Here is a 27,115-nt window from a genome sequence, read left to right as displayed (position 1 = left end):
GTTAGGATATTCTGGCCGAACTCGTACACGAGCAAAGCAGGATATAGATCAAGGAGAAAAGTGAACCAGGTGGCAGCAAAGGTTATGAAGGAAATAGGGGGTAGAGTGGTGGAGCACCCACTGATAGCAGCGAGAAAGGAGGAGCTATTCAGACGGGATGGAGTGCACCTAACGGATGAGGGGAATGACCAGCTGCTGGTGGACATCAGAGGGATGTGCCAAGAGTTGGTAAAGGTAAGGAAAGGTCACAAATGGTGGAAAGAGTTGGCCGAGAGAGGGGCTCTTTTTGGTGGCGGTGAAGTTTGTGCACGACACGTGGGCGGGGCAGAAGGGGAGGTGGGAGGATCCCGCGGCATACCCAGCCCTGAGGGGTGATCCGGTGGTCTATCTAGGGGGAGGGCTATGCCGTGGGTTCTCCCTTCTCCAAACTGCCCTGCCAGGGGGGGGGTAGTTGTTACACCCCCCTAGGCGTGGTTCCCAAAATTCTGGTTTTAATGCAAGGGCATTATTTGGTGTTTATTTTGAGTTGATTTATGGCTGAATTTTGCAAGATATAGTTTAAAGGTAGCAAAATTCAATTAAGTAATAAAATCGTGACCTTTCCACATTTCGCCATAACTACTGTGTCTGTGTTTTATTTTAGATAAGAATTAGATAACAGAAATGGGGATCGGGGGTTATGGTTGTTGGGTGTTATACATGTATTGGACAAGGGAATGCAGCCTCCTCACCTTATAGATCAGTCAGTCTCTCTTTATAGATCAGTCAGCCTCTCTTTATAGATCAGTCAGTCTCTCTTTATAGATCTGTCAGCCTCTCTTTATAGATCTGTCAGTCTGTCTTTATAGATCAGTCGGCCTCTCTTTATAGATCAGCCAGTCTCTCTTTATAGATCAGTCAGTCTCTCGTTATAGATCAGTCAGCCTCTCTTTATAGATCAGCCAGCCTCTCTTTATAGATCAGCCAGCCTCTCTTTATAGATCAGTCAGCCTCTCTTTATAGATCAGTCAGCCTCTCTTTATAGATCAGTCAGCCTCTCTTTATAGATCAGTCAGCCTCTCTTTATAGATCAGTCAGTCTCTCTTTATAGATCAGTCAGCCTCTCTTTATAGATCAGTCAGTCTCTCATTATAGATCAGTCAGCCTCTCTTTATAGATCAGTCGGCCTCTATTTATAGATCAGTCAGTCTCTCTTTATAGATCAGTCAGCCTCTCTTTATAGATCAGTCAGCCTCTCTTTATAGATCAGTCAGTCTCTCTTTATAGATCAGTCAGTCTCTCTTTATAGATCAGTCAGTCTCTCTTTATAGATCAGTCAGCCTCTCTTTATAGATCAGTCAGTCTCTCTTTATAGATCAGTCAGCCTCTCTTTATAGATCAGTCAGTCTCTCTTTATAGATCTGTCAGTCTCTCTTTATAGATCAGTCAGCCTCTCTTTATAGATCAGTCAGTCTCTCTTTATAGATCTGTCGGTCTCTCTTTATAGATCAGTCGGCCTCTCTTTATAGATCTGTCAGTCTCTCTTTATAGATCAGTCAGCCTCTCTTTATAGATCAGCCAGTCTCTCTTTATAGATCAGTCAGCCTCTCTTTATAGATCAGTCAGCCTCTCTTTATAGATCAGTCAGCCTCTCTTTATAGATCAGCCAGTCTCTCTTTATAGATCAGTCAGCCTCTCTTTATAGATCAGTCAGCCTCTCTTTATAGATCAGTCAGCCTCTCTTTATAGATCAGTCAGCCTCTCTTTATAGATCAGTCAGTCTCTCTTTATAGATCAGTCAGTCTCTCTTTATAGATCAGTCAGCCTCTCTTTATAGATCAGTCAGCCTCTCTTTATAGATCAGTCAGTCTCTCTTTATAGATCAGTCAGTCTCTCTTTTTAGATCTGTCAGCCTCTCTTTATAGATCAGTCAGTCTCTCTTTATAGATCAGTCAGCCTCTCTTTATAGATCAGTCAGCTTCTGCCTGAATATGTTTGCCTCCCCCTGCATCTCAGTCAGTCTCTGCCTGCATATTAGTTGGTCTCTCCCTGCAGCTCAGTCAGTCTCTGCCTGCATATTAGTTGGTCTCTCCCTGCAGCTCAGTCAGTCTCTGCCTGCATATTAGTTGGTCTCCCCCTGCAGCTCAGTAGTCTATGCCTGCATATTAGTTGGTCTCTCCCTGCAGCTCAGTAGTCTCTGCCTGCATATTTGTTTGCCTCCCCCTGCAGCTCAGTCAGTCTCTGCCTGCATATTAGTTTGCCTCCCCCTGCAGCTCAGTAGTCTCTGCCTGCATATTTGTTTGCCTCCACTGCAGCTCAGTCAGTCTCTGCCTGCATATTAGTTTGCCTCCCCCTGCAGCTCAGTCAGTCTCTGCCTGCATATTTGTTTGCTTCCCCTGCAGCTCAATAGTCTCTGCCAGCATATTAGTTTGCCTCCCCCTGCAGCTCATTAGTCTCTGCCTGCATATTAGTTTGCCTCCCCCTGCAGCTCAGTCAGTCTCTGCCTGCATATTAGTTGGTCTCTCCCTGCAGCTCAGTCAGTCTCTGCCTGCATATTAGTTGGTCTCTCCCTGCAGCTCAGTAGTCTCTGCCTGCATATTAGTTTGCCGCCCCCTGCAGCTCAGTCAGTCTCTGCCTGCATATTAGTTGGTCTCTCCCTGCAGCTCAGTCAGTCTCTGCCTGCATATTAGTTGGCCTCCCCCTGCAGCTCAGTCAGTCTTTGCCTGCATATTAGTTTGCCTCCCTCTGCAGCTCAGTAGTCTCTGCCTGCATATTAGTTGGTCTCTCCCTGCAGCTCAATAGTCTCTGCCTGCATATTAGTTTGCCTCCCCCTGCAGCTCAGTCAGTCTCTGCCTGCATATTAGTTTGCCTCTCCCTGCAGCTCAGTCAGTCTCTGCCTGCATATTAGTTTGCCTCCCCCTGCAGCTCAGTCAGTCTCTGCCTGCATATTAGTTGGCCTCTCACTGCAGCTCAGTCAGTCTCTGCCTGCATATTAGTTGGTCTCTCCCTGCAGCTCAGTCAGTCTCTGCCTGCATATAAGTTGGCCTCTCCCTGCAGCTCAGTCAGTCTCTGCCTGCATATTAGTTGGTCTCTCCCTGCAGCTCAGTCAGTCTCTGCCTGCATATTAGTTGGTCTCTCCCTGCAGCTCAGTCAGTCTCTGCCTGCATATTAGTTGGTCTCTCCCAGCAGCTCAGTAGTGTCTGCCTGCATATTAGTTGGTCTCTCCCTGCAGCTCAGTAGTCTCTGCCTGCATATTAGTTGGTCTCTCCCTAATGGCCTGTCACAAATTTAGGTCAGTCTCTCCCTGCAGTTCAGTTTATGTTTATAAGAGCTTCTTAGTAAAGTGGTTTATTTCCTTTTTTGTTCTTGTTTTTCCCATCTTTCCTTCCATTCTCTGTGCATATCCATATTCTAGCACAGCGTGTCTGGCTCCCAGTGGTCACACCATACGTATGGTCCGATTCTCAAAAACTCGCCAGCATGGAAAGAAATCAGCTTGCTTTATTTAGCACTGTTTTGTAAATTAACTGTCTCTCCTTCACATAAAGAATATTAGCGAACTCCCCTTAATGAGATAAACAGTTCCCAAGATAAAAAATCCCTTTAAAACAATCCCTGAAAGGCCTTGTAATACTGATGTGACACCTTATAGAATCTAAACCAATAGGAGTGTGGAACAAGTGCTGTAAAAAAATAAAACTTCACTTTTCTTTAAAGCAAATACAAACCAAATCATGCTGTCATCTCTCAGTGAATATCCTATAATGTGTACCCGGGCTGAGAAGGATATGTGTATTATTCAATCATGCCTCTTTTACAGTTTGTTTATGCCTTTTTTCATACCCCACAATAAACTAGGTATTAGAGAACCACACGTTTTGTGATTAGTTATCTTATAGAATCTCCCCCAGACTAGAGAGTTTTACAGAATGTGGCCCTTAATCTTACCTTTTTCATAATGCAGCTTCTCACTCACCTGCTAAGAGATATGGAGCTCGGATCTCCAGGTGGAATGTGAGTTCATATTCAATGGCGTTCACAGCTTCTGTTTCTAACAAAGTAGCGAGGCAAAGCTTCTTGCTACCCCCAGAGAGCCCAGTCTCCCTCCTAAAGGGCAAATAATAAGGGAAATGCCAGTGAGAAAGCTGGAAAAGTTCTCCAGGTCGTATTATATTCTGGAGGTGCGTGTTGTATGGGTGCAGCAAGTTCTGAGTACAGTTGCAAAAAAAGGACAAATTGGTTCCAGCCTCCAAATGTTTAAAAATTGACCATTATTGCTTCATAACAGGGTCCAAGGTACAAAACATCAATGTTTCGGGCTACGATGAGCCCTGCAGGCCCTGTTGTTTTGTTCCTTGGACCCTGTTATGAAGTAATAATGGTCCATTTTTTAACGTTTGGAAGCTGGATCCAATTTCTTATTTTTTTCTGTAATTTTGGAAGTGGCTGATCCAGGGTTCTGTGCAACAAAAGTTGTGTGCTGTTTTCTACTGAAGAAAACTTGATACATGTGCAATAATCCATAGTGATCATGCAATATCTTGTGAAATGCCAATATGGTAAAATTATTATCTTTATATGCCTTAGAATACTAAGAAATAACTTAGGGCTAGATTACAAATGGAGTGTTATTTTAAAGAGCGCCTGTAAACGGGCAAATTTGCTCATTTACGAGTGCACGTTAAATAACAAGCCTTTACAAGTGTCTGGTTAATGCTACCACAAGCTCACGGTAGCACTTTGCATTCTATTTCAAATTTGACCATTTACGGGTGCACGTTAAAGGGAAATGAAACCCCAAAAGTTTTCTTTCCTGATTCACGTAGAGAATACAATTTTTAACAACATACCAATTTACTTCTATTATCTAATTTGCTTAATTCTTTAGATATCCTTTGTTGAAGAAATAGCAATACACATAGGTGAGCCAATCAGACGCAGCACCTATGTGCAGCAACCAATCAGGAGCTACTGAGCCTATTTAGATATGTTTTAATTATGATATATCAAGAGAATGAACCAAATTAGATAATGGAAGTAAATCGCATGCTCTTTCTAAATCTTGAAAGAAAAAATTGGGTTTAATGTCCCTTTAAATATCAAGCCATTACAAGTGGCTGGCTAATGCTACTGTGAGATCACAGTAGCACATTGCACTCTAATTCATTTACCAGAGTGGTGCAGCTTTGTTTATGTATTAAACACTTTGAATTAGTTACATTTGTACTAAAAAATGGCAAGTGCTTAAAAATAAACAGTTTTAGCAAAATATAGAATTTTGTTTTATACAAGTACTAGGCGATAAGCCTGCCCGGAGGGCAGTCTATGTATAAAAAATACAAACCCACAAGCTAAAGTTACAAAAAATAAAAGAAGTTAAATAACAGAAAAAAATAAACAAAGCTATCCAAAATAAAAAATGTAAACCTAAACTAATACCCCTATAAAAATAAAAAATCCCCCCAAAATAAAAACACCCCTAATCTAATACTAAACTACCAATAGCCCTTAAAATGGCCTTTTGTAGGGCATTGCCCTAAGTTAAACAGCTCTTTTACTTACAAAAATGACCAATTACCACCAAACCCCCCAAAATAAAAAACCTAATACTAAAAAAATCTAAACTACCCATTGCCCCTAAAGGGGCATTTGTATGGGCATTGCCCTTAAAAGGGCATTCAGCTCTTTTACTGCCCTTAAAAGGGCAATCAGCCCAAAAAAAACTAATCTAAAAAAAAAGCCACCCAAAAAATAAAAAAAAGCCTATGGCTAAGCCCCAAATAGGTACTCACCATTCCTGAAGTCCAGCGGAGAAGGTCTTCTTCCAGGCGGCTCCATCATCTTCTATCTTCATCCAGAACGAAGGCGGAGTGGAGCGGAGGTGTGGAGCTGTCTTCCCCGATGCGTGGATCCTCAGCGGTGGTCTTCAACTGCAGCGTTCCTCGGTGGCATGGAGGCTCCTCTTCATCCGATGTCCGTCGTACACTGAAGATTGAATTAAAGGTACTGCAATCAATTTGGGGTACCTTGCATTCTATTGGCTGAAATTTTGAAATCAGCCAATAGGATTAGAGCTACTGAAATCCTATTGCCTGTTCAAATCAGCCAATAAGTTTCAGTAGCTCTCATCCAATTGGCTGATTTCAACATTTCAGCTAATAGGAATGCAAGGTACCCCAATAAATATGGGGTACCTTGCATTCAATCTTCAGTCTACAACGGACGATCGCATGAAGAGAAGCCTCCACGCCGCTGAGGACCGCTGCCGCCGAGGACCCCGCCATTGAGGACCGCCGCTGAGAATCCACGCATTGGGGAAAGACAGCTCCACACCTCCGCACCACGCCACATCCGCTCTGCGCCGCCTTTGCTCCGAATGAAAATAGAAGATGAAGGACCGTCTGAAAGAAGACCTTCTCCGCCGGACTTTGGGAACGGTGAGCACCTATTTATTTTTTTTATTCTTGGGGGTGGGGTTTAATTTTAAGATTAGGGATTTAATGGGCTTGAAAAAAGCTGATTGCCCTTTTAAGGGCAGTAAAAGAGCTGAATGCCCTTTTAATGACAATGCCCATACAAATGCCCCTTTAGGGGCAATGGGTAGTTTAGTTTTTTTGGTGTTAGTTTTTTTATTTTGGGGTTTTTGGTGGGTGGGGGTTTTTACTGTTAGGGGGGATTTAGTAATTTTTAAATGTAAAAGAGCTGTTTAACTTAGGGCAATGCCCTACAAAAGGCCCTTTTAAGAGCTATTAGTAGTTTAGGGGGCTTTTTTATTTTCATAGGGGTTAGGCTTAATTTATTTATATATATATATATATATATATATATATATGTATGTATCAAAGGGTAAACAGCGCTTATAGATATTCTTAAAAACTGTATATATTAGAGTCTCAGCAGTATTGGTTGGCAAAGAAAAAAGGAAAAAATTATATGGATATACGCATGTATATTAAAGTCTTAGATAAGATATTGAGATCCTAGTGCAGTGAAGGAGTAATAGATACCCTTACCAAAAGTTACCTCAATCCTATGAGGTAAGTTTGCCGCATTGGAAGGTGTATCTGGTGGTTTGATGAATCCTAGATACTCTGATCTGTGTAGTTTCGCTGCCTCTTGGAGTAGAATGGGATGTAGGTCCCCTTTGTGCTGGTTTCAGTGATTGCGGCGTTTGTCTAATGATCACCGCACTGTTCTTTGAAACAGACTGGATCACTAGGAAGCCAACAAGTATATATCTGGACAAGAAAGTTCATACCAAGACAAGAAAACCAAGCTCCAAGAGGCAACAAATACAGGAAGTTTCCTAAAGAAACCAGCACAAAGGGGACCTACATCCCATTCTACTCCAAGAGGCAGCGAAACTACACAGATCAGAGTATCTAGGATTCATCAAACCACCAAATACATCCTCCAATGCGGCAAACTTACCTCATAGGATTGAGGTAACTTTTGGTAAGGGTATCTATTACTCCTTCACTGCACTAGAATAGCTGCTCTATAAGATCTTCATACCTCTGACTAGCGCATTTACTAGAGTAACGCTTGTTTCTACTCACTGACACTGAGTGGTAACATTCTACTTAACTCTATACATATATATATATATATATATATATATAATTTTGTTTATTTTGTTCTGTAATTTTAGAGTTTTTTATTTTTTGTAATTTTAGATTATTTTTTTTTGTAATTTAATGGGGGTGTTAGGTTAGTAATTAAATTAGTTATTTACATTGTGGGGGGTTGGTGGTTTAGAGGTTAATAGGTTAATAAGGTTTTTTTATGCAATGTGGGGGTTTGGTGGTTTAGGGGTTAATTAGGTTTCTTGAGATGTGGGGGGTTGGTGGTTAAGGGGTTAATATTTTAATTATGTTATTTGCAGATTAGGGGTTAATTACTTTATTATTTTGCGATGTGAGGGTTGGCGGTTTCAGTGTTTGTTAATACTTCATGCGGGAAGTTAGTTTTTTTTTGTTATACTTCATGCGGGCGGTTACGTGTTTTTTATTTATTTTTTGCGGGCGGTTAGCTACGTGTTTTTTTCGTTATTTGCCTACGCTGCATCCAGGTGGATTCCGAAAATGGCAGGGTGGTGAAAGAATCCACTTGCGGTCCAGGTGGAATCTTACATTATTTTGGCGTTCCTTTGAGGATGCGTGCGCAACTGGCGACACCGATGGACGCATTACAAACGTGATTATAGTGTGCATATTACAAGTTGAAAGTAAAAGGGTGCTCTTGAACACAAACAAAATTTGAGCTTGTTCGGTTAGCACGACTGAAGACCGAGGGGGCGATTTATTAAGCAGCAGATGCTGCTCATTCAGGAGTTAAGAAGCAGCGGTGGTAAGATACGATCGGGAAAATTGACACTCCCTGCTAGCGGCCGATTGTCCACAAATGTGCAGGGTGCGGCATTGCACAAGCATTTCACAAAAAATGCTTGTGCAATGATAAATGCTGACAGCGTATGCTGTCAGCATTTATCGATGTCAGGCGGAAATGATTCGCTACAGTGAATCATGTCCATCCGCCATATAATAATTACGGGTGTACTCACTTTTGTTGCCAACGGTTTAGACATTAATGGCTGTGTGCTGAGTTTTTTTGAGGGGACAGCAAATTTACACTGTTATACAGGCTGTACACTCGCTACTTTACATTGTAGCAAAGTGTCATTTCTTCAGGGTTGTCACATGAAAAGTTATAATAAGATATTTACAAAAAGAGAGAGAGAGAGAGAGAGAGAGAGAGAGAGAGAGATTTAAACATGAAAATTTATATTTATTCAGTTGTAATATTTCAAGCAACTTTCTAATTTACTCCTATTATAATTTTTTCTTTATTCTCATGCTATTTTTATTTGAACAAGCAAGAATGTAAGCTTAAGATCCGGCCCATTTTTATTTCAGCACCTAGGTAGCTCTTGCTGATTGGTTACTAAATGTAGCAAACCAATCAGCAAGCTCTACCAAGGTGCTGAACCAAAAATGGGCTGGCTCTTAACCTTCCATTCCTGCTTTTTCAAATAGAGATAGCAAGAGAATAAAGAAAAATAGATAATAGGAATAAATTAGAAAGTTGCTTATAATTGCATGCTCTATCTGAATAATGAAAGAACAAAAATGGGTTTTGTATCCCTATATATATATATCTACATCTTTATATATTCATATAATTATATCTATATCTGTATATATGCAAATCCGTCAACGTATTCTCCAATCAACGTGTATATATATATATATATATATATATATATATACAGTATATATATATATATACACACTGTATATACAGGTATAGATATATTTTTTACAAAAAAAATAATCAGATGCTTATGGAAATATATATTTAAACATAAAAAGACCAATTTCTTCTATGTGAAGAACATTGGAATGTGAAATATTTATAACTACCTTTGGGTTTAGCGCTGTAGGTCTACCACAGTGTCGAGATAGCACGCAAGCAATACGTTTTTATTATCAGTGCGCTCCATTGAAGTGTATGGGGAGAAGAATTTAACAAGATTGTGATATCCAATGTCCTGAAGTTAGTGAGCATCAGATTTCACTTGTGCACTTTTTACTTTACTTTTACAAGTTTTTGCTTTCAATGTTAAGTTAGTGCGCAAGCAAAAAAAAATATTTAACTCGCCACTTGTAATCTGGGCCAATATGTTTGTGCAGTCTTGCAATAAATTAACATAGCGGGTAAGTCTGAAAATCTTTTTAATGCATTAATCTTGTTTGCTGCAATTGTTTTTCAACAGCCAAACTCCTGACCAATTGCCTTATTTAGAGGAGCCAATCAGAAAGTGTTACTGGAATAGGCACTATCATTATGTTAGCAACATTTTAATTGTTTTGCAGTTTTTATCTGGTCATTTCAAGCCAATTACGGACAGATAAGTAGTAGCTGTCAGAATTGGAAAACACATCATTTTCAGACTTAAATTATAAGAAAGGAGGGATCAAAATAAATAATAAAAGTATATTGCAACATTGTTTTACTACATATAATTAAACATTTTGTATCAACATATCAAAGTGTTTACTGTCCCTTAGAAGTAGAATACATTTTAGACATAGGGGGATATTTATCAAAGGTCTGTTGGACCTGATCCGACAGTGCAGATCAGGTCCGCCAGACCTCGCTGAATGAGGTGAGCAATACGCTCTCCGTATTCAGCATTGCACCAGCAGCTCTTGTGAGTTGCTGGTGCAACGCCGCCCCCTGCAGATTTGTGGCCGCCAGCAGGGGGTGTCAATCAACCAATCGTACTCGATCGGGTTGAATTCTGGCGATCTCTTTAGACCGCTGCTGTTTCTGGCGAGCCTGCAGGCTCCGTTCAGAGCTTGATAGATATGTCCCATAGTTACAAGGGATTTTGAAATTGTTCTTTTGAGAGTGAATATTTGATCGACACGAGGAATAAAGTAGTGCATTTTACTGAATGTCTGTGTCTAGAGGCAAACTGAAATAGAACCTGTTATTCACATCCCTTTAAAGGGACATAAAACACTAAACAAATGCTAGATAGAATGATACATTCACAGAATAGATTAGTCTGAGAATAACATGTAGATGTATTTTTAAAGTTCCATTAGCTGTTTAAATAGTGACAAAATAAGTGCAAAGTTATAGGACTTTATTTATCAATGTGCGAGCGGAAATGATACGAAGTAGCGTATCATGTCCGCTGCACATCGATAAATGCAGACAGGATACGCTATCAATTTTTCTTCCTAATTTGGAATCTTTAGTTGGAAAAGCAGGAATGTAAGCTTACAAGGCGGACCCTTTTTGATTCAGAACCTGGGTAGCGCTTGCTGATTGGTGGCTACATTTAGCCACCAATCAGCAAGCGCTACCCAGGTGCTGAACCAAAGATGGGCCGACTCCTAAGCGTTACATTCCTGCTTTTTGAAATAAAGATTACCAAGAGAACGAAGAAAAATTGATAATAGGAGTAAATTATGAAATTACTTAAAATTGCTGCTCTATCTGAATCATGAAAGAAACAATTTGGGTTCAGTGTCCCTTTAAGTATATATTTCAATGATTTCCTACATGGATCAAACATTCACGTTAATGTTGCAGAGTCACAGTTCTGAATTTCACAGAATGCACTGCAACCTTTGTGAGGATAATATACAAAGCTCAATTTTCAGACAATTACCACAAAAAATGTAAAACATTTTTTTTTTACTAAGTGAGTTCCTAAACGGATCAACCAATCACTATAATAGTGCAAGGTCACAGTTCTGAATTTCAAAGAATTCACTACACCCTCAGTGAGGATAATAATGTACAAAGCATAATTTTCAGGCAATTACAGGAAAATAAATAATAAAAATATACTACAAGATTTTTTTTTACTAAACATAATTAAATATTTATGGGGAATTATCTTGTGAGGTTAAACTTATGTTATTTCTGCATAGTGCATATGTCCTTACAGTCTCAGGGGCGACACAGACGTGAGGCTGTTTTCAGAGGTGCCGTGGGACACTCTTGGGACGCACACTGGCGGGAGAAGCACACGGACAGCGCCACTGGAGAGGGTAGGCAGCTCCGAAGATGTACTGATCAGTACAGAGACACTCTCCTGAGCAGGGACTACTCCAAGATTGGCCACAAAGATAATTCTCTCCAAGTCCTCATCAAGCAGAATCCTCCCTGCAACGCAAAAACACATTTAGTTACAGAATACAGGTTTACAACAAATTGTAGCTATTAATTTAAAGGGACACTGTACCCAAATTTTTTCTTTTGTAATTCAGAAAGAGCATGCAATTTTTAGCAACTTTCTAATTTACTCCTATTATCAATTTTTCTTCGTTCTCTTGCTATCAATATTTGAAAAAGAAGGCATCTAAGCTTTTTTTTGGTATCAGTACTTTAGACAGCACTTTTTTATTGGTGTATGAATTTATCCACCAATCAGCAAGGACAACCCAGGTTGTTCACCAAAAATGGGCCGGCATCTAAACTTACATTCTTGCATTTCAAATAAACATACCAAGAGAATGAAGAAAATTTGATAATAGGAATAAATTAGAAAGTTGCTTAAAATGTCATGCTCAATCTGAATCACGAAAGAAAAAGTTTGGGTACAGTGTCCCTTTAATTAAAGGGATACTAAACCCAAATTTGTTCTTTCGTGATTCAGATAGATCATGCAATTTTAAGGAACTTTCTAATTTACTCCTATTATGAATTTTTCTTCGTTTTCTTGGTATCTTTATTTTGAAAACCAGGAATGAAAGCTTTGGAGGTTCAGCACCTGGGTTGTGCTTGCTGATTGGTGGCTAAATGTAACCACCAATTAGCAAGCGCTATTCAGGTTGCTGAACCAATAAAGGGCCATCTCCTAAGCTTTCATTCCTTCTTTTTCAAATAAGGATACCAAGAGCACAAAAATAAATGAAAATAAAGGAGTAAATTAGAAAGTTAAATTGTGAGTTTCATGTCCCTTTAAAGAGAGATGAAACACAAAATGAATTCATGATTCAGACTGAGCATGTAAGTTTCAGTTTGCTTCTGTTTTGATCTTTTGGTAGCCTTTGTTGAAAAACATATGTAGGTAGGCTCAGGAGCAGCAGTGCACTACTGAGAGCTAGCTGCTGATTGGTGGCAACATACACATAGGTATTGTGTCATTGACTCACCAGGTGTGTTCAGCTAAGTACCAGTAGTGCAGTACTGCTATGGAGCTGAATTTAGCTGTATGTAGAAATACTTTGCAAGGGTTAAGTACACAATTATATAAAAGCAATAGTGTAATTATAAAATGTAAACATATTAGCATGTTTTCTTTTTTGCACTTTTGTGTCTCTTTAATTTGGCATACAATGAGATTTTTATTTATGTACTTATTTATTTTTAATTATGGAAGAATTTGCTATTTTCATCAAAAAGATAAAAAAAATCAGTCAGTGACTCAAACAAGCATTTAAACCTGTATTTTATTTATTTATGGGTTTTTTTTGTTTTTACAACTGGTTGTTAGCCCTCCCTAGTAATTATCATTGGTTTTTACCTACTAAAGCTAACTGGTTGTTGGGCACTCATTTGGTTGTTCGGCCCTCCCTATTAATCATCATTGGTTGTTCCCTACTAAAGCTAACTGGTTGTTAGCCCTCCCTAGTAATCATCATTGGTTGTTCCCTACTAAAGCTAACTGGTTGTTAGCCCTCCCTAGTAATCATCATTGGTTGCTCCTTACTACAGCTAACTGGTTGTTAACCCTCCCTAGTAATCATCATTGGTTGTTCCCTACTAATGCTAACTGGTTGTTAGGCACTAATTTGGTTGTTAGGTACTCCCTAGTAATCATCATTGGTTGTTCTCTACTAAAGCTAACTGGTTGTTAGGCATTCCCTAGTATCATTGGTTGTTCCTTACTAATGCTAACTGGTTGTTAGGCACTCATTTGGTTGTTAGGTACTCCCTAGTAATCATCATTGGTTGTTCCCTACTAAAGCTAACTGGTTGTTAGGCAGTCCTTAGTAATCATAATTGGTTGTTCCCTACTAAAGCTAACTGGTTGTTAGGCTCTCATTTGGTTGTTAGGCCCTCTCTAGTAATCATCATTGGTTGTTCCCTACTAATGCAAACTGGTTGTTAGGCACTCATGTGGTTGTTAGGCACTCCCTATTAATCATTATTGTTTTTTCCCTACTAATGCTAACTTGTTGTTAGGCACTCCCTAGTAATCATCATTGGTTGTTCCCTACTAAAGCAAACTGGTTGTTAGGCAGTCCTTAGTAATCATTATTGGTTGTTCCCTACTAAAGCTAACTGGTTGATAGGCAGTCCTTAGTAATAATCATTGGTTGTTCGCTACTAAAGCTAACTGGTTTTTAGGCTCTCATGTGGTTGTTAGGCCCTCCCTAGTAATCATCATTGGTTGTTCCCTACTAATGCAAACTGGTTGTTAGGCACTCATGTGGTTGTTAGGCAGTCCCTAGTAATGATCATTGTTTATTTCCTACTAAAGCTAACTGGTTGTTAGGCACTTGTTTGGTTGTTAGGTCCTCCCTAGTAATCATCATTGGTTGTTCCCTACTAATGCTAACTGATTGTTAGGCACTCATTTGGTTGTTAGGCACTCCCTAGTAATCATCATTGTTTTTTTTCCCTACTAATGCTAACTGGTTGTTATGCACTCCCTAGTAAACATCATTGGTTGTTCCCTACTAAAGCTAACTGGTTGTTAGGCCCTCTCTAGTAATCATCATTGGTTGTTCCCTATTAAAACTAACTGGTTGTTAGGCACTCCCTAGTAATCATCATTGGTTGTTCCCTAGTAAAGCAAACTGGTTGTTATGCCCTCCCTTTGTAATCATCATTGGTTGTTCCCTACTAATGCTAACTGTTTTTTAGGCACTCATTTGTTTCTTAGGCATTCCATAGTAATCATCATTGGTTGTCCGGTTCCCTAATAAAGCTAACTGGTTGTTAGGCAAACCCGTTTGGTTGTTAGGCACTCCCTAGTAATCAGCATTGGTTGCTCCCTACTAATGCTAACTGGTTGTTAGGCAAACTTGTTTGGTTGTTAGGCACTCCCTAGTAATCATTGGTTATTAGTCACTTCCTACTAATGCTGATTGGCTGATAAGTACTTTATGTCATTGGCCTAGATTCAATAAAACTGGTTAAATTAAACTAATATCTCATGGAAACAACTTTCTGCAATATGGCAAAAACGTTGACATTAGTAAAGATTTGTACCTGCCCCTTATGACAATAGAGCCAGATCTAGCTTGTTACCGTTTACTTCTGGGCACATAGAACAAAGTCCACTGTAAAAGCTGCAGCAGCAGAAAAACCCCATTAAAACAAAACGTGTGCCCCGGAAGAAGGTGACCACTTGTAGCATTCGGCTCTTTTCAGAGCCGGATTTATTCTTGTGAAAATCCAGAGCTTAGTGTGTTGAACTTTCACAAGTATTAAAGAGCCAAAGGCAACGGGTGGCCGCCTTCTTCCACATTTGTATACTTACGAAGGATCTGAATGCACACGTCTAATTAAAACCTTACAGATCAAGCCAAGTAAAAAAAAAAAAAGCTCCCTCTATAAAACAGTCTACTCTAACAAATAAATAAAAGAAAAAGAAAAATAGAATCCCCTGCTTTAAAATAGCAAAATGCCCCAATGATACTAAATACTTCACGGGGCAATAAAGTCCTTATGAATTCTACTTACGGGGCCTAAGTCTATGTAAAAAGACCCACAAATGTTTCTAGAACACCCACGGCCAGCCACCGGAAGCATCTTTATCCAGCTACTACAAGACAGACGTGCAAATATTGTTTAATTGCAAACATTTATATTTACATAAACACTTTCGCAAGCGTGTTTGCTATGAATTGCAGTTAATTATTGTTTTTCTAAGTTGCGAGTGGTTCACATGCGAGATATCATGTACGGGGCACCTCACGCAACTATAGATATTAAGGCACGAGCAGAAGACAAAACATAGATGATCACTTAACTAATTTTAAACAGAAATAAAGCCTTTTATTTTTTTTATTTACCTATTTTTTAGTAGATAATCCAAGGTATTGATCTAGGCCCATTTTGGTATATTTCATGCTACCATTTCGCCGCCAAATACATTCATATAAAAAATCTTTAACTTTTTCACAAACTTTGGGTTTCTCACTGAAATTATTTACACACAACTACTGCAGTCACAAAAAATGGTTGAAAAAGGTTCTCTGGGATCCCTTTTGTTCAGAAACGGCATACATATATGACTGCTATTGTTTTTGGCAATTTGAAGGCCTCTAATTGCAGCTGCGTACCACATTTCTGAAATTCCCAGCAGTGAAGGAGTTATCAGGTAGCTTGTAAGGTTTTATTTAGCTGTAGTTTAGAGATTAGCCTCCCACCTGACACCTCCCATCCCCTGATCCTCACAAACAGTGCCCCTTTAAGAGCTGTCTTTATGTCAGATAGTTTAGTTACAGATCATTACCCAAATGGTTCATCATTCTCATTTAATATTCCAATATTTTACTCTGTTGGTACCGATTTCGTGTCAAGCTTTGTTAGATGCAAGCCATATTAGTTCTTATGTTCCGTTAATTCTATTGTTGAACACGATAAAGTTTAAATAAAAACATTTTATTCATTTTATGTTCTCTCACATAAGTATTTTTAGATTTTCTGTATTGCTGTCTCATTGCTATATTTTTCAGAGTGCATGCTGCAATTATTTGCTAATAGATATTTATTTTAAATCTCATTTTATCCATAAACTCACATCTGTTAATTGATTAGCAAATAGTAATTACTTTTTTAACACTAAAACATGTGCTACGAAACAACCTATTCAAATTAAAAAGCAACAGACCATCTCAAGCAGAAGCGCAATTCACTATTTCATTTGTGTATCCACATCAGTTCAATCTTGTATTTGTAATTAGTCTAGATGTGTCTTGTATTAATACTGTTCTGCATTATCAGACTCAACATCTAGCATTTGTTGAAGATTTTATGAATGATAACACAATTAGTATATATTTCAGAAATGTATACAATTTATTCGAAAGTTTTGATGCCATTTATAGCTATATCGGAAAATAAATTATCCTTAATAAAGGCACATGAAAGTAAAATAAAAATAAATAAAGCAACTTATAAAGAAAATACATACAACATACATATAGTTATTTAAAGGGACAGTGCACTGTAAAATAGTGGGGGTTTACATTAACGTCAAATCTAACCCTCTATATGCTATTTTTATAGTTTATAACTAAATATTGTAATATGGTTTTGAACATTTGGCATCATATGTATTATTCCGAATTTGGCATGAATGATATATTTGAAATAGTAAATAATATATTGCCATATTTATTCTGAAAATACATCCATGGGAAGTAAAAAAAATGGAGGCATTTTGAATTAGATTAGATTATAAAGTATCTAATACTAATTGGAAGAAGCACTGGTCTCTGGTTAAATAATTGACAGCAAATCATGACGTGCGGCTTCCGCATTGGCTGTTAGGTTCAGTCAAGTTTGCAGCAAACAGTTAACTGGTGAGTTGCATCAAATGAAGAAAACCTCAAAATTACCTTCAGGGAATCTTCCACTGGCCATGCTGCAGTAATCGTAGTAAGACTCGTCCATTTTGGCTTTGTCCTTTATCTGGACGGTGACAATGCGCCGGCAAATCACAGCCTCAAAGCCGACCACCACAGTATGCTCATTCAGTGGATACACAAACAGAGCTGTAGGGAGAGCACATAACGTTAGGCAGGAAAAACATCCCCATATATGTACCAAAGAAAAAATAGACATGATTTAAAGGGATACTAAGCCCAAATTTTTCTCTTTCATGATTCAGATAGAGCATATAATTTTAAGCAACTTTCTAATTTACTCCTATTGTCAATTTTTTATTAGTTCTCTTGCTATCTATTTGAAAAAGAAAGAATTAGGAGCCAGATTATCTTTGGTTCAGCACTCTGGGTAGTGCTTGCTGATTGGTGACTACATTTAGCTCTACCAATCAGCAAGCGCTACCCAGGTGCTGAACCAAAAATAGGCCACTCTTTTAATATGCACACTTTGTGTGGCACCAACTCCTACTGAGCATGTGCAAGAGATCACAGTGTACACGTATATGAGTCAACGGCAAGCAAATTGAAGAAAAAAATTAAATTTGTCATTTAAAAAAACTATACTGCTCATTTAAAATTCAGAATAAGTGCTAATTTGTGGTATTTTTATTACATATTTGTTCATATTTCTATATTTAATGGCCCATTAAGTTTAATTTTTACTTTACTGTCCCTTTAAGTAGGTATCTCTAGGCCAGCAATCTAGTGACATTTTTACTTTTGTCCTTTTTAAACCTTGGGGGCCAGATTACAAGTGGCAAGCTAAATAAATAACTGCAGCTGGGTTAGCGTGCGTATTTCAAGTTGAAAGTAAAAAGTTAGTGCATGAGCGACAGTCCGATGCATGCTAACTTCAAAACTTTGGATAGCGTGCTAACTTCTCATTCCCATAGACTTCTATGGGGTGCACTAACCAGACACCACATTAGACAAAATGCACTAAACCCGAAGTGAGTTACAGATACTTTACATTCCAATGCTCTTCACATAGACTTATTTTTTAAATAGACACTTTTTATTTTAAAATTTATATTTCTATATATATTTAAAAAAAAAAAAATATATATATATATATATATATATATATATGAATATTTCACACACATACGTATATATATACACTCACAGAAAGACTCTCAGGAACGAACAGCTCAATAACTTATTAGCCTGTTCTATTGCAATTTCCCACCTGGGTGCAGACTCTTTTTAGCCCAGTAATGCTTTTCACAGAGTAGAACTTTACTGTAGTATATCAGTCTGATCCCACCTATTAAGATCAGTCCAGGTCCGAAATACCAAGCAACTCCAGTTGACCGTTTCGGCCTTCATTGGGCCTCATCAGTGAGGTGTAGCCATATTATTCTAGGCACACTGAGCAAGGAGTCCACATCTGGTTGCCCTTTCTCCCTTATGGAGACTTAGGGGCATATTTATCAAAGTGTCAACTATGTTGCATTCGCCGGCATCAATACGCTCGTCTAACATCCACAAACATTGCGGCCGCGGATCTCAATATGCTCTCCTTATTTATAAAAATAGATGTCAAAAACACGTGCACCAAGTATGGGGCGATGAGCATCGGACTGTTGTTAACTAGCAGTCAACGATCTTGCGTCTATTCGGCTTTTTCCCAACTTTATTTATACCATTTCACTAAATGCCGCCACTATACTAAAATGTTTAACCCCTATCCCGTCGTTCCCCGACATCGCTGCAACCTAAATAAAGTTATTAACCCCTATCCTGCCGCTCCCCGACGCTGACACCACTAAATAATCTTATTAACCCCTAAACCTCTGGCCTCCCACATCACCACCACTAACTAAACCCATTAACCCCTAAACTGTCAGACCCCCACATCGCAAAAAACTAAATTAAGCTATTACCCCTAAACCTAACCCCTTAACTTTAAATTAAAATTACAACATCCCTATCTTCAAATAAATTTAAACTTACCTGTAAAATTAAAATAAACTAATTTTAAACTATTAATTAACCTACCCTAACTATTATACTACAATTAAATTAAACTACCAATTAAATAAACTAAATTACATATTAAAAAAAACTAACCCTACTAAAATTATTTAAATATACAATTAAACATTATTACAAAGTCCTAAATTACAAAAAAAACTGTTACAAAAAAGCAAACACTAATTACAAAAAATAACAAACCAAATTATCAACAAAAAAAATGTACTCCTAATCTAATAGCCCTATAAAAATAAAAATAAAAACCTAGCCTACAATAAACTACCAATGGCCCTTAAAAGGGCCTTTTGTGGGGCATTGCCCCAAAGATATTAGCTTTTTTACCTGGCAAAAAAAATACAAACACCCCCAACAGTAAAACCCACCACCCAACCAAGCCCCCAAATAAAAAAAACTATCTAAAATAACCTAAGCTACCCATTGCCCTGAAAAGGGCATTTGTATGGGCATTGTCCTTAAAGGGGCATTTAGCTATTTTACTGCCCAGACCCTAATCTAAAAATAAAACCCACCCAAAAAAACCTTAAAAAAACCTAACACTAACTCCCGACGATCCACTTACAGTTCTTGAAGTCCCACTTGTAAAATCCATCCATAGTTTATTGTAGGCTAGGGTTTTTTATATTTAAGGCGGGGGGCTTTTTTATTTTGATAGGGCTATTAATTTAGGTGTAAACAAAATATTTTTAATAATTTGGTTTGTTTTTTTTCGTAATTTAGTGTTTGTTTGTTTTTTGTAACTTAGTTTTGTTTTTTGTTTTTTTGTAATTTAGGACTTTGTAATAATATTTAATTGTATATTTAAATAATTTTAGTAGGGTTAGGTTTTTTAATATGTAATTTAGTTTATTTAATTGGTAGTTTAATTTAATTGTAGTATAATAGTTAGGGTAGATTAATTAATAGTTTAAAATTAGTTTATTTTAATTCTACATGTAAGTTTTAATTTATTTGAAGATATGGATGTTGTAATTTAAAGATAAGGGGTTGTTAGGTTTAGGGGTTAATAGCTTAATTTAGTTTTTTTCAATGTGGGGGGCTGACAGTTTAGTTAGTGGTGGTGATGTGGGAGGCCAGAGGTTTAGGCGTTAATAAGTTTATTTAGTGGCGGCGGTGGCGAGGAGCGGCGGAATAGGGGTTAGTAACATTATGTAGGTGGTGGTGATGTCGGGGGCGGCAGATTAGGGGTGTTTAGACTCAGGGTTTATGTTAGGGTGTTAGGTGTAAACTTAACTTTTTTTCTACCATAGAAATCAATAAAATATGCTTCATTCTCTTGCAGCATCGAACATAAGCTTTCGGGGCTTTCATACTCCCATTGATTTCTATGGCATTCGCGGCCTCAAGGGTGGCAGAAAACCAGGTACGCTGTGTCGGAAAAGACGCGAGCGTACCTGTTAAAAGTTTGATAAATGGGAAAAAGTTTCAAATAGAGCCGAATGTGTATTCGTAACATCTGTAATGACATAAACATCGATCTGAGTCAGATTTAGATTGCGGGATTGTATGTTACGTCACAAATTTCAACATTTGCCGATCTTGAGGCTTTGATAACTAGGTTGCATCAATCTCGCAACAATTATGATGCGGAATTCCAGCGTATTTTTGGTTGACACTTTTATAAATAGGCCCCTTAAAGTGATAGTGAATCCTAGCATTTGTAAAACGCTAGGAATTACCAGTGGAGCAAATAAAAGGGACTTTCAGACATGAATTTTAAAATACTTCATGCTGAAAGTTCCTTTTTTTGTTCGAAGCTTTCACCGCACTGAGCTCCTCAGGCAGCCCATGGCAGAACAATATTTTGCAGTGAGGTGACGTTTTTTACCTCTTAGCCAATAGCCGTGCGGGCCAGTTGACGCCAAGCCGGATAGCAAGACAACAAAGAAAATTTGATGAAATTAGAAAGTTGCTTAAATAATAATAATTAATGAAAAATTGTTGTTTTAGTATCCCTTTAATACACTCAGATAGAAGTGCACTATCAGGAACGAACTACCAGCACTAAGCCTGAAATGAGTTACGAATACTTTACATTCCAATGTTCTTCACATAGAAGAAAAGGTATTTTTATTTTAAAATATGTATTTCTATATATTATTATTATTTAAAACTATATATATTTACAGTATGTCTCTAAATACCATATTGTGCCGAATATAGGCCGCACCTGATTATAGGCCGCACCCTTAAAGTTTGGTGCCATTTTGAAGAAATGTAATTTTAAAGAAAATATGCACATTAGTTGCACAAGCTGCAAAGTTTGCAAGTGATTGAGACCTGGATTCCCAAATGTGCAAGCAATGAGGGCCAATGCAGGGTGCTAGCTCCCAGGGGATCCTTTTCCACTTTCCCAAGAGTATAGAATATAACAAAGGAAAGATGCTGCACTCCTTAATACCGTAATTTCAAATGTGAAAAAACCTTTATTCAGCCATTACAGCTTTAATGGTTGAATAAAGGCTTTTTTCCCATTTGAAATCATCAGCACTAAGGAGTACAGCATGTTTCCTTTGTTTTATTTTAACATATCGTATTAAAGCAATTTTTTATTTATTTTAGCAGGTATGATGTGAGGGCAAAAAAAACAAAACTGTTTCTTACCAGAAAATATCAGTATCGCAACTGACTCACATGTCCCTTGTGCTCTGCCCACTTCATCCCTCCTCATTCATTTGTCTGTTCTCAGCATTACTGCATCTTCACAGCGGTGGCTAATGCATATGAGTGTCCTGCCAAACCTACCAACTATCGTCCCTCTCGCAAAACCACCCAACTCCGGCGGACTACATTACCCATAAGGCCACAGGGTGCACCGGAAGTTCGGCCATACTGCGCATGTACGATTTAGCCGAAAAGCACCCGATTATAGGCCGCGCCCCGCATATAGGCCGCACTGCAAATTTAAAGCTACAGATCAAGGGAAAAAAGTGCGACCTATATGCGGAACAATACGGTATATATATAAATAAATTAATACATATGTACATACATATAAACATATATATATATATATATATATATATATATATATATATACATATAGGCCTAGATTTGGAGTTCGGCGGTAGCCGTCAAAACCAGCGTTAGAGGCTCCTAACGCTGGTTTTGGCCGCCCGCTGGTATTTGGAGTCAGTGATTAAAGGGTCTAACGCTCACTTTTCAGCCGCGACTTTTCCATACCGCAGATCCCCCTACGCCATTTGCGTAGCCTATCTTTTCAATGGGATCTTCCTAACGCTGGTATTTAGAGTCGTTTCTGAAGTGAGCGTTAGAGCTCTAACGACAAGATTCCAGCCGCCTGAAAATAGCAGGAGTTAAGAGCTTTCTGGCTAACGCCGGTTTATAAAGCTCTTAACTACTGTACCCTAAAGTACACTAACACCCATAAACTACCTATGTACCCCTAAACCGAGGTCCCCCCACACCGCCGCCACTCGATTAAATTTTTTAACCCCTAATCTGCCGACCGCCACCTACGTTATATTTATGTACCCCTAATCTACTGCCCCTAACCCCGCCGACCCCTGTATTACATTTATTAACCCCTAACTTGCCCCCCACAACGTCGCCGCCAGCTACTTAAAATAATTAACCCCTAATCTTCCGACCGCAAATCGCCGCCACCTACGTTATCCCTATGTACCCCTAATCTGCTGCCCCTAACATCGCCGACCCCTATATTATATTTATTAACCCCTAATCTGCCCCCCTCAACGTCGCCGACACCTGCCTACACTTATTAACCCCTAATCTGCCGAGCGGACCTGAGCGCTACTATAATAAATGTATTAACCCCTAATCCGCCTCACTAACCCTATCATAAATAGTATTAACCCCTAATCTGCCCTCCCTAACATCGCCGACACCTAACTTCAATTATTAACCCCTAATCTGCCGACCGGAGCTCACCGCTATTCTAATAAATTGATTAACCCCTAAAGCTAAGTCTAACCCTAACACTAACACCCCCCTAAGTTAAATATAATTTAAATCTAACGAAATAAATTAACTCTTATTAAATAAATTATTCCTATTTAAAGCTAAATACTTACCTGTAAAATAAATCCTAATATAGCTACAATATAAATTATAATTATATTATAGCTATTTTAGGATTAATATTTATTTTACAGGCAACTTTGTAATTATTTTAACCAGGTACAATAGCTATTAAATAGTTAAGAACTATTTAATAGTTACCTAGTTAAAATAATAACACATTTACCTGTAAAATAAATCCTAACCTAAGTTATAATTAAACCTAACACTACCCTATCAATAAAATAATTAAATAAACTACCTACAATTACCTACAATTAACCTAACACTACACTATCAATAAATGAATTAAACACAATTCCTACAAATAAATACAATTAAATAAACTAGCTAAAGTACAAAAAATAAAAAAGAACTAAGTTACAGAAAATAAAAAAATATTTACAAACATAAGAAAAATATTACAACAATTTTAAACTAATTACACCTACTCTAAGCCCCCTAATAAAATAACAAAGCCCCCCAAAATAAAAAATTCCCTACCCTATTCTAAATTAAAAAAGTTACAAGCTCTTTTACCTTACCAGCCCTGAACAGGGCCCTTTGCGGGGCATGCCCCAAGAATTTCAGCTCTTTTGCCTGTAAAAAAAAACATACAATACCCCCCCCCAACATTACAACCCACCACCCACATACCCCTAATCTAACCCAAACCCCCTTAAAGAAACCTAACACTAAGCCCCTGAAGATCTTCCTACCTTGTCTTCACCATACCAGGTTCACCGATCCGTCCTGGCTCCAACATCTTCATCCAACCCAAGCGGGGGTTGGCGATCCATAATCCGGTCCAGAAGAGGCTCCAAAGTCTTCCTCCTATCCGGCAAGAAGAGGACATCCGGACCGGCAAACATCTTCTCCAAGCGGCATCTTCGATCTTCTTCCATCCGGAGCGAAGCGGCAGGATCCTGAAGACATCCAGCGCGGAACATCCATCCGGACCGACGACTGAACGACGAATGACTGTTCCTTTAAGGGACGTCATCCAAGATGGCGTCCCTCTAATTCCGATTGGCTGATAGGATTCTATCAGCCAATCGGAATTAAGGTAGGAATTTTCTGATTGGCTGATGGAATCAGCCAATCAGAATCAAGTTCAATCCGATTGGCTGATCCAATCAGCCAATCAGATTGAGCTCGCATTCTATTGGCTGTTCCGATCAGCCAATAGAATGCGAGCTCAATCTGATTGGCTGATTGGATCGGCCAATCGGATTGAACTAGATTCTGATTGGCTGATTCCATCAGCCAATCAGAAAATTCCTACCTTAATTCCGATTGGCTGATAGAATCCTATCAGCCAATCGGAATTCGAGGGACGCCATCTTGGATGACGTCCCTTAAAGGAACAGTCATTCGTCGTTCAGTCGTCGGTCCGGATGGATGTTCCGCGCTGGATGTCTTCAGGATTCTGCCGCTTCGCTCCGGATGGAAGAAGATCGAAGATGCCGCTTGGAGAAGATGTTTGCCGGTCCGGATGTCCTCTTCTTGCCGGATAGGAGGAAGACTTTGGAGCCTCTTCTGGACCGGATTATGGATCGCCAACCCCCGCTTGGGTTGGATGAAGATGTTGGAGCCAGGACGGATCGGTGAACCTGGTATGGTGAAGACAAGGTAGGAAGATCTTCAGGGGCTTAGTGTTAGGTTTCTTTAAGGGGGTTTGGGTTAGATTAGGGGTATGTGGGTGGTGGGTTGTAATGTTGGGGGGGGGGTATTGTATGTTTTTTTTTACAGGCAAAAGAGCTGAAATTCTTGGGGCATGCCCCGCAAAGGGCCCTGTTCAGGGCTGGTAAGGTAAAAGAGCTTGTAACTTTTTTAATTTAGAATAGGGTAGGGAATTTTTTATTTTGGGGGGCTTTGTTATTTTATTAGGGGGCTTAGAGTAGGTGTAATTAGTTTAAAATTGTTGTAATATTTTTCTTATGTTTGTAAATATTTTTTTATTTTCTGTAACTTAGTTCTTTTTTATTTTTTGTACTTTAGCTAGTTTATTTAATTGTATTTATTTGTAGGAATTGTGTTTAATTCATTTATTGATAGTGTAGTGTTAGGTTAATTGTAGGTAATTGTAGGTAGTTTATTTAATTATTTTATTGATAGGGTAGTGTTAGGTTTAATTATAACTTAGGTTAGGATTTATTTTACAGGTAAATTTGTTATTATTTTAACTAGGTAACTATTAAATAGTTCTTAACTATTTAATAGCTATTGTACCTGGTTAAAATAATTACAAAGTTGCCTGTAAAATAAATATAAATCCTAAAATAGCTATAATATAATTATAATTTATATTGTAGCTATATTAGGATTTATTTTACAGGTAAGTATTTAGCTTTAAATAGGAATAATTTATTTAATAAGAGTTAATTTATTTCGTTAGATTAAAATTATATTTAACTTAGGGGGGTGTTAGTATTAGGGTTAGACTTAGCTTTAGGGGTTAATACATTTATTAGAATAGCGGTGAGCTCCGGTCGGCAGATTAGGGGTTAATAATTGAAGTTAGGTGTCGGCGATGTTAGGGAGGGCAGATTAGGGGTTAATACTATTTATGATAGGGTTAGTGAGGCGGATTAGGGGTTAATACATTTATTATAGTAGCGCTCAGGTCCGCTCGGCAGATTAGGGGTTAATAAGTGTAGGCAGGTGTCGGCGACGTTGTGGGGGGCAGGTTAGGGGTTAATAAATATAATCTAGGGGTCGGCGGTGTTAGGGGTAGCAGATTAGGGGTACATAGGGATAACGTAGGTGGCGGCGGTTTACGGAGCGGCAGATTAGGGGTTTAAAAAAATATGCAGGGGTCAGCGATAGCGGGGGCGGCAGATTAGGGGTTAATAAGTGTAAGGTTAGGGGTGTTTAGACTCGGGGTACATGTTAGGGTGTTAGGTGCAGACGTAGGAAGTGTTTCCCCATAGGAAACAATGGGGCTGCGTTAGGAGCTGAACGCTGCTTTTTTGCAGGTGTTAGGTTTTTTTTCAGCTCAAACAGCCCCATTGTTTCCTATGGGGGAATCGTGCACGAGCACGTTTTTGAGGCCGGCCGCGTCCGTAAGCAACTCTGGTATCGAGAGTTGCATTTGCGGTAAAAATGCTCTACGCTCCTTTTTTGGAGCCTAACGCAGCATTTGATTAAACTCTCGATACCAGAGTTAAATTTATGGTGCGGCCAGAAAAAAGCCCGCGGAGCGTTAGCAGCCCTTTTACCGCCGAACTCCAAATCTAGGCCATACAGATTTAGACATGTATGTATATGTATCTCAATGTTCGATTGTGTTATTATGATTGTAAGTGTATTTTGTAATTTATTTTTGATGTGTTTTGTGACACTTTTTTGTTTCCCAAAACAGTTAACAAGAGCTCTTAGGACACGCTAACCCAACAAGCGTTAACTTCAATTGCGCTCAATCAATCACGTTTACTTTCAACTTGTAATATGAGCACTAAACCAGACGCGCGCAAACACCCGTGGAAAAAACCTTTTTGCTTGATCGTAATTGTTAGCATTCCACACGTAATTTGGGCCTAGGAGCAGGGGGAAGATTAGAAAGGGTAGTTGCATAGACTGGATGTAGTGGGTAGTCATTTTACAGGCAGTTACAGTGACTGTTTATGATGAATAGTCTAGTAAAAAGGAATGCCTGGGTACAGTAAGTGGTCTAGTACAGATATCTGCAGTAATTGGTTGCAATTAGTGGTCTGGTACAGATACCAGCAGTGATTGGGTGCAGTAAGTGTTCTAGAACAGATGCCAGCAGTAATTGGGTGCAGTGAGATGTCTAGTACAGATACCAGCAGTGATTGGGTGCAGTAAGTGTTCTAGAACAGATGCCAGCAGTAATTGGGTGCAGTGAGATGTCTAGTACAGATACCAGCAGTGATTGGGTGCAGTAAGTGTTCTAGAACAGATACCAGCAGTAATTGGTCAATTACAGATAC

At 38.7% G+C, this 27,115-nt stretch overlaps 1 protein-coding gene across 1 annotated transcript in view; it reads right to left on the bottom strand.

Annotated features, from left to right (window-relative positions):
• Positions 1–27,115, bottom strand: part of VWA5B1 (von Willebrand factor A domain containing 5B1) — a 264,188-nt gene that overhangs the window by 227,446 nt on the left and 9,627 nt on the right. Inside the window, exons 2-4 of the mRNA XM_053689852.1 lie at positions 17,074–17,234; positions 11,445–11,665; positions 3,956–4,086 (exon numbers count right to left, since the gene is read on the bottom strand). Of these exons, the coding sequence (XP_053545827.1) occupies positions 3,956–4,086; positions 11,445–11,665; positions 17,074–17,234 (513 nt within the window). The remainder of the gene's footprint in view (positions 1–3,955; positions 4,087–11,444; positions 11,666–17,073; positions 17,235–27,115) is intronic.

Source organism: Bombina bombina, chromosome 8 (assembly GCF_027579735.1).
Source record: "Bombina bombina isolate aBomBom1 chromosome 8, aBomBom1.pri, whole genome shotgun sequence".
NCBI lineage: Eukaryota > Metazoa > Chordata > Amphibia > Anura > Bombinatoridae > Bombina > Bombina bombina.
Note: the sequence above shows the minus strand (reverse complement) of the source record. Positions and strands in the feature narration are given on the sequence as shown.